General features: G+C 37.3%; 1 protein-coding gene across 1 annotated transcript; it reads right to left on the bottom strand.

Annotated features, from left to right (window-relative positions):
• Window positions 1-141: 141 nt before the first annotated feature.
• Window positions 142-7,419, bottom strand: LOC120009598 (small glutamine-rich tetratricopeptide repeat-containing protein). The gene is made up of 10 exons (XM_038860252.1): window positions 7,133-7,419; window positions 5,841-6,103; window positions 5,486-5,525; window positions 4,087-4,223; window positions 3,465-3,531; window positions 3,167-3,266; window positions 1,606-1,769; window positions 1,130-1,176; window positions 994-1,044; window positions 142-790 (listed from the first exon to the last, which is right to left on the bottom strand). Exons 1-10 carry the CDS (start codon window positions 7,203-7,205, stop codon window positions 416-418), a joined length of 1,317 nt encoding a protein of 438 aa, XP_038716180.1. The 5' UTR covers window positions 7,206-7,419; the 3' UTR covers window positions 142-415.
• Window positions 7,420-7,790: the final 371 nt, after the last annotated feature.

The raw sequence follows: 7,790 nt of genomic DNA, 5'->3' as shown, positions 1-7,790 counted from the left end.
TCATAAAGGGTTTCGAATTCAAATCTCCTCCATCTCCTCCCCTGCATAAAAAGAAAAGGTCAGCTAACAACAAATGTCAGTTACTTATGGAGGGAGAGTGGGTAAGCGTCTTTAAAAAATAAATCCATGGAAGAAACGGACTGCTCAAGAGGTGGAAATTCCTGCTCTCATAATATATATTGGGGTGATTCTCTATACCCAAACAGACACTGTTGCCCACCATCCACCACAAACCTACAGAAATGAGATTGGTTTATACGGCATCATTACAAAATCAGTGTCGCTTACATTCAGTATCATTCTCTCTGTCAAGTATTGATCTTATCCGAGTGACTTATGCACATGAAGTTTTTTTAGAGTAGATTATAGTACAAGAAAATGAAGAAAGGGATGACGATAGGAAGCTAATAGTCATTCAGTTTCCTTCAGGTCTTCCATTCATGGTGTCATGGGAATTCCCTTGGGGTGCTGCCCCTGAGAACATTTGCATCATTGATCTCAAAGCCCCTGTAAGCTCTGCAGGCATTTGTTCCCCAAAATTCAAACTGATGTTTTCACCTAGTCTTATACCAGGCTCTCCAGAATTCACATTCTCATCTCCCGCCCTATTTTGAGTTTGTTGTCCTTGGTTTGCATTGCCTGCCATGTTCATAAACATACTAGCAATGTCGATGGGAATGGGTGTACCATTGAACGATACTGATGCAAATGGAGGTGGCATGCCTTGGCCTCTTGACCCTCCTGTTTGATTATCGGATTCTAGATTACTGTGGCTACTTGAACTCGAGTCCTGTAGAGGGAAGGATTCAGAGCCAGTACTGAGTTGGAAGAAAGCAAAACAGCAGAATTTGCAGTTGATTAGGATAATCAAATTCACATTTAGATTAGGAAGATTTATAAGGTTCCCCTAAAGTTTCAATTATTTTAGACTAACAAAACAGAACATTATAGATAGAGACATATAGATAGGGATGACTACAGTCAAATATATACCTGATTACGTTCTGTCCGCTGCTGGTGTTCGTTCAATTTCTTCTCAGCAGCCTGTGTTTCACATTGGCAATTAATAATAACAACAATTTGGGTAGAGGGAAGAAGCAAAAATATGACGCGTGAACGTGATACCAACCTGGATATTTTGCTTCACGGATTCATTATTTGGATCCAACTGTAGAACTGCATCAGGTGAAGTTTCAGGACTCAGAAGTATTTCATCTAATTCCACAAAAAACTCCTTACCACAACTTTTTCCACCAAAGGTCATCATTCTGAGTTCAATATCAATCTGACATGCAGTTTACGTGTGCTAGCGGATATTCCACAAGAAAACTAAAATCCACCAAGAGAATGCAATTATGCAGTGCTTGTATCCTCTCTTTGTTTAAACAATAAATAAGTCCATCTGCTTTTATCTCTTTCTTTTTTTTGACATAATGCAAAAATACATTCTAGACAAGGTTAAATCAATTAGCTGCAAATGTAGTGATTTACACAGTATGGATACACACACATGTTACGTGCACAAAGAAGAGACAAAAAGCTCCAGGATTAACTCCCTTATGACTGCAAAAACCACAAATACTACACAATTAATCTGACACCAACCTTTTTTAAATCCTTTTTCAATGGCATCACTAAACTTCCCTTGTGCATAATACGCTAATCCGAGACGACTGTATGCCTTACTGTAGTTTGGATCAAGTTCAATGGACTTGAGACAGTCTCTGACAGCCTCGGCATATTTGCCAATCTGAGTGTAGGCTGCTGCCCTGATAAGCACACAATCAATTAATCAATAACACTTGCAACATGGGTGTATGTGAAATATGCTTCAAATATATCAAACGCATGGCACGGAAGACATCTCTTTTTAGCATTTTCGATACTTGAAATCTTCTCCACATTTCGAACTCTGGAACATTAACACCTATTCTTGGAAATCATCCAAATCATCTTATTTGATAATTTTGTTAAATCTTATTTCTAGTTGGAGCTACACTTTACCTTAGATCAACTAATATACAAAACGTCAAAACCTAATGAAAAATTAAAAAAGTGTAGAAGGAAATCAGAAAGAAAAATATAACGGGGGGTATTAAAAAAAGAGTGTAGCCCCGACTAGAAAAGTGTACAATATTCCATCTAGAAAAGCCCAATTTTTCACATTGTAGGCCTTTATTGAAACTTGCTAGGCACTTATAGGAACTTGCTAGGAAGCATGGATAATGTGATTACAAACTGCTCCACTCTTTATCAAAGAAAAAACATCTTCTTTTATTGGTAAAAATTTCATCGAGGCACCAAGGAAGAGAGTTACAAAAAAGCTAAGCTAACAGCCTCAACGAAGTTGGGCTAAAACCATGCGATGGGAGAAAGCCGTATTGTTCAGTTGAACTTGAAGCCCCTTTAAGATTCCACCGTTATACAAGCGGAACACTTTTTAGATCTTTTTAGTACCCTCGTAACAGAGAACACTTTTATGAGCTTATCGACTTCTGCCTCTACCTACGCACAACGTTCCGTTGCTTGGTGGGTTTGATCTTTGACTTGCTTCAAAATGCTATTTTCCAGTAGCCCTCTTGCGGACGTCCATCTCATTATAGTGTGTTTGAGCAGAGTGGTGTAGTTGTTGTCATTGCAGGTTAGACTAGCAGCCCGTAGACAGGTGATGTGCTAAGTATCGGTGGTGGGGTTTTTGGGGAGAAAGTCTGGCGGTCGTGGGGGATTAGTTTGTTTGCCATCCAAAAGTGCCCAAGCACCAAAGCTTCAAAGTACTATAACAAATATTAATTAAAGGTTTAAAGCATCCACGGACCACAGAAATCTCCTCGTTAAAATTTCTGTTATTTGTTTCTCCCCCACTCAACCACATGAATGCCAAAGGAACAACCCGAATTGTTATCCTCACAGATTTTCTGCGCCAAGCGAACTTCAGGCTCTAATTTCATCGTCTATAGATCACTAATCAGTAATCACCAGCTATAAATAAATGGTAACCAGACATAAAAGCTATCACCAAGTAATAATTCCTGCTTCCCATTCTTTCATTCTTCTATCATTATTCTTATCAACCTTCACCATAAACTGAGCAATTGTAAACAAAATGATAAGAGATTTCCATCAAAAGCACGAAAAGCGTCATAAATATGCAAAAATTGCAATGCACCTGTTACAGTAGAATACTGCATTGTTTCCATAAAGTGAAATAGCGCAAGAGTACAACTCTATTGCATCAGTGAACTGACTTGACTGCAAGGCCCGATTACCTTCATAGAGAGGACAAAAAAAGAGCCATTATGGACAATAGCTTAACTAAGAGAAATCTCCATAAAATTAGCTTTGAGTAATAAATAAGTCAACTATCATAAAATTTACCAATTATCAGCAACATCACTCATCCCAGTTGAGATGAATTTACAAGTCCAACAAGCAAGTTAACTGTAGGAACAGAAAAGCAACAATACCTAGAGATTTTAAGCTCTCAGCCAGGCTGGTTGTGCTGTATATCTGACATCCAGATTTTTCCATATCCTGGCATATGATATCCTTCTAATTATTAAAGCTTTGTGTAATGATGAAAGAAAAAAAAATCAATGAGTCAAAAATATTCAGCCAAAGTACATCATTAGAACACACATCTACCTTAGGCATGCTAATAAATAGTACCACATGGAAATAAACAAAAAATTTCCAAGACAACGAGATTCCATCAAAAAAACACATGACGAATCAGAACCACAATCTCTTGATTTAATGTATAAGATTAATAGAACAATTGTTACCACTATCATTAGATAATAGTATTGCTATCATAATTTTATTTATCCCAATTCTCTAGGTAACTAAATGGCGATGCCAACTGTTAATTTGAAACCTGGAATTGCCTTTTGGGTCCTATATTTAAAATGCTAAGCATCAGACAAGTTGCAAACCACACAAAAGGAGCTAGACAAGGCAACCTCCAGGTACAACACTGATACATGCACAAAGGAAAACCCAGACATTTAACACCTTTCTCAAAGCAAAAAAGATTAAAGAGGTGACAAAACCATACAACCAAAATGAATCCCAAGTTGATAATCATACACGTAGAGTATCATGAAACAAGCGTGTGGCTTTATCCAGTTGGAGCGCATCATCATTCCCATCCGGTGTTGTCTCGAAAAAGTGAATTTTCTCCAATGCTGCAACGAATTGCCCAAATAGTTCATCTTTTGACATCCCTGTTAATAACAGAAGCATCAATAAACAATCAATATCCTTGATGCTTTGAAATAATGATAGAAGTTTTACACAGTTGAAAAGCTAGCCAAATTTCTAATTCAAATGTGGGGCAAATAAAATAAACGCACAAAAATTAATTAGCAGCAGGGAATAACATTTCTTTGTTCTAGAATTTCGAGAACTAAGAATTGCAAAAAATAATTTATCTTTCAACATCCATGCCAATGAGTGTGCATTCACAAACCACAAGGGCTTAAGATTACATGGAAAATGAAAATTAGAAACTGTTCAAAGGTCAGCTCGGTCTAAAGACCAATTCAAACGAGGTGCAAACCAGCATAACATATTCCGAGACAAACATTCCTAAGGAATCAGTTACATGCAGCAGAGGATGATAATTATCGTTTTCTTTTTATTTTCTCCAAACACAATTTTCAAAGCTTAGAGCTAATCCAACCCGGTCACATACTTTACCACCTCATAAGCAGTAAGCTTCCAAGAGCAACTGCTTTGAGTTATTGTCTCCGGTAAGTGGGAAAATCACTGTTAGACCATATAAATAGATGTGTTGCCCATTTGAGTGCAAACTACCGTCCTACAGGAATGGGGAAAAAAACATGTTCAACAGCTTAACTTAGTATGTGACTTCAGACTAGTTTTGATTAGAATTATGAAGTGAATACATAACACTTCGAGTCTGAAACACCCCTCACTTATGCAAGGCCACATCGAAGACAAGAAAACCTTGAAGGGTAAGAAGCAAAGGATCTTTTTCATTCCTTATTCATTTGAAAGGATGTGAATACGAAAGTTAGTGAAGAAATCAAATCAATAAAACTTATTCAAACCAGAAAAATAATTCAAAATTAAAAGCTATAAGATAGATAAGATGCAGCACATGTTTTAAAACCGACAGTTACTTTCATTATCCAAAAAAACAGCATTATTTCTTTTCCTTTTTAAAGTAGTAAATTTAGTCAAAGCGAGAAATAAAATCGTCCAGCTAGAGTACAGTTGTGCATTCAAAGAGAAGCACGAAAAGAAAAAGAAAAGGTCCTGTGGAATACAAGTAAACAGGAAAAAGAAAATAAAGATTCAATCCTAGAATCCCAAGGATCTGTATAAAAAATAAAAAGTAAAAACCAATGCTTGGGATGTCTTCTTGTAACAATTATAATTCATTACCAAATTAGCAAGATTAACAAACTGATTGATGAAAGAAAAAAAATAGTTACAAACAAGAAAGAGTGTTAGCCCTTACCAAATCCATTAGATTCTCTAGTCCAATCCTCGCCCTGATTCTGCCAAATGGCACGGACAAAGTTAAAGCACAAAACAAAAAGATCTCTGTTCCACAAACATTACTAAAATGCTATAAGTTTAAAGCTTGTATATCAAAATTTTCATGGTAAGTAACTCAGCCAAGTGGGAAAAGCAGTGAAAACAACTCTAATCTTTTAGTAGATAGCATTTATACGGCCAAAGCTAAGTACCTAAACATAAAGGTGTCAAGATAATGAAAAAAAAACATGGATCATGAGCATAGGATTTGATCAAGAGCATATGCATTGTAAAAGATAAAAAGAACAAGTACTAAGAGTAACAAACGAAGAGACCAGATATTTAGATGTCTCTGTAAGATGTTGGTCAGCAGCATTCTGGGTAGAGGATGAACTAGGAGCATCCACTGAGGTTGCCACATGACTCAGATTAGATTTATCTTTGCTATGTTCACTTGCCTCCAATGAACTAAATATGTCAATCAGTGAATCAGAATTTCGGTGGTCATCACCAGGCAATGAATCTAGTTTGAACACCTCAGTCAAACATTCTCTTGCAACCTCAAGACCTTCAAGATCAACCCCCGAAGCAGGTTCAACTGTAGTACAGTGAAGAAATAAGCATGAAAAAGGTAATTAACAACCAGAACGGAAAAGTGTAACTAGAAAGAACATGCATGGCCAAAATAATGCACAAAACAAAATAAAACAAACATAACATGGGCATGAAATCAACTTTAGCCATTACAGCCTAAATGGTAACAGAGCCTTCTTCAAAACCCAGTAAAACAATACCAAAAGAAGAAAAAAAATCCCTAGGAAAAGCTTTAGAAAAATAAATTTCTGAGTTGATGTACTCGAATCCCCAAAAAATGCTTTGATGCAAAACATTTTTTCTTGGTAAACTCACAAGCACATAAATCACTTTGGGGGTATGAACTACGAAGCACAAACTAAATTACACCATTACTTGATAAGAGTCTTGTACTTTACTGACACCCAAAAAGGAAGCTAGAAACTCGCATATGTGAATTTTCCTGAAAATGAACCAAACATGAGGCCCATGACATTCCTTTTCTTTTGGTTACAGACGAAACTGAACAATTAGCATCAGCAACACAATAAGTATGTCCCTCAAAGGCACTAGAACCTGATCACGTCCTCACTTGACCATGCTCAACAGCTAAAGAAATTTATTTTAACTTCGCCTACAAAAATGTAAACTGCATTACAACACCAGAGACAATAAACTCCAACTTATGTCGAAGTAAACCACCGATGTCAAAATAGAGGAAGTTTATCCACACGGTATTCACAGAGTCACAATACATACAACTGAAATGCAAAGAGACCAACTAATTAAAGCTGAAATGTAATAGCTGAGCCTTGTTTGTGACCGATAAACTCAGCAAAAAACACCAACAACCCTAATTATCGTACAGGTCACCCAACCGAGGTTAGGGTATGAGTAACCCTTTTAACACAAAATTTTATCACGTTAGACAAAATCAAACACATTAAATTAGAAATTCAAGAACGCAAATTGACAGCAGAATCACGTTTGAACATACATTTAGAAACTCAAAAGGCAAACATATGTATCTTATGCATAGAGAAGCGAGCCGAACCAGAGTCGAGAAAATCCAAGAAGGCACGGACTATGCGACGAGAGAGCGGAGAATCGGTTTTCAGGTTTGTCATCTTGAAAGAGAAAGTAAGCGAGCATTGATTACAGAGGTCCCTACTTAAACGCTTTGCGTCTCCAACGAGTTATCCTTCCCTTCGTGGGTCACTCAAGTCGACTCTCAACATCAGCAGAGATCAATCGAGCCTCCGAAGTCCAAAGTGGTCTAGAAGAAGAGGTGTTTGGATACAGGATTGACCCTGCGCCCTCTACGGTTTGTCTCCGAGTTCTCCAGTATATCCAAACTCGTCACAGTGTTTGCCTCATGTTTGGGGATCAATCTTTCTAAATATTTTGCATTTACGGGTAGACAATAATAAATTCTAATTAATTTAAATTTGATAAGATGGGTTTAATATCTCACTAGCAGGGGAATGACTTTTTCTACCATAGTAAACTCTCCAAGGCAGGACTTTTTGGGTCCAAGGTGACGGAGTAAACCCATAGAGTCGTACATCATACTCTCGGAAGTTTCACTAAATGAGATCAAGATGCTTTGCTGACATTCTATCATGCGTGTGGCCTCAAAGTGTGGGTCCACCCCAACGGACTAAACCCTAGACTTATACACCGGACTCTCAAGAGTTTCCCCACACGAGATC

Source organism: Tripterygium wilfordii, chromosome 11, assembly GCF_013401445.1.
Source record: "Tripterygium wilfordii isolate XIE 37 chromosome 11, ASM1340144v1, whole genome shotgun sequence".
Classification (NCBI taxonomy): domain Eukaryota; kingdom Viridiplantae; phylum Streptophyta; class Magnoliopsida; order Celastrales; family Celastraceae; genus Tripterygium; species Tripterygium wilfordii.
This window is presented reverse-complemented; position numbering and strand designations above follow the sequence as displayed.

Coding starts and splice junctions, on each gene's coding strand:
- LOC120009598 (XM_038860252.1), bottom strand. CDS start 7,205: ATGACAAACCTGAAAACCGATTCTCCGCTCTCTCGTCGCATAGTCCGT. Junction 6,104..7,132: donor CTTGGATTTTCTCGACTCTG/GTTCGGCTCGCT, acceptor ACTGTACTACAG/TTGAACCTGCTTCGGGGGTT. Junction 1,770..3,166: donor GCAGTATTCTACTGTAACAG/GTGCATTGCAAT, acceptor TGTGCTTATCAG/GGCAGCAGCCTACACTCAGA.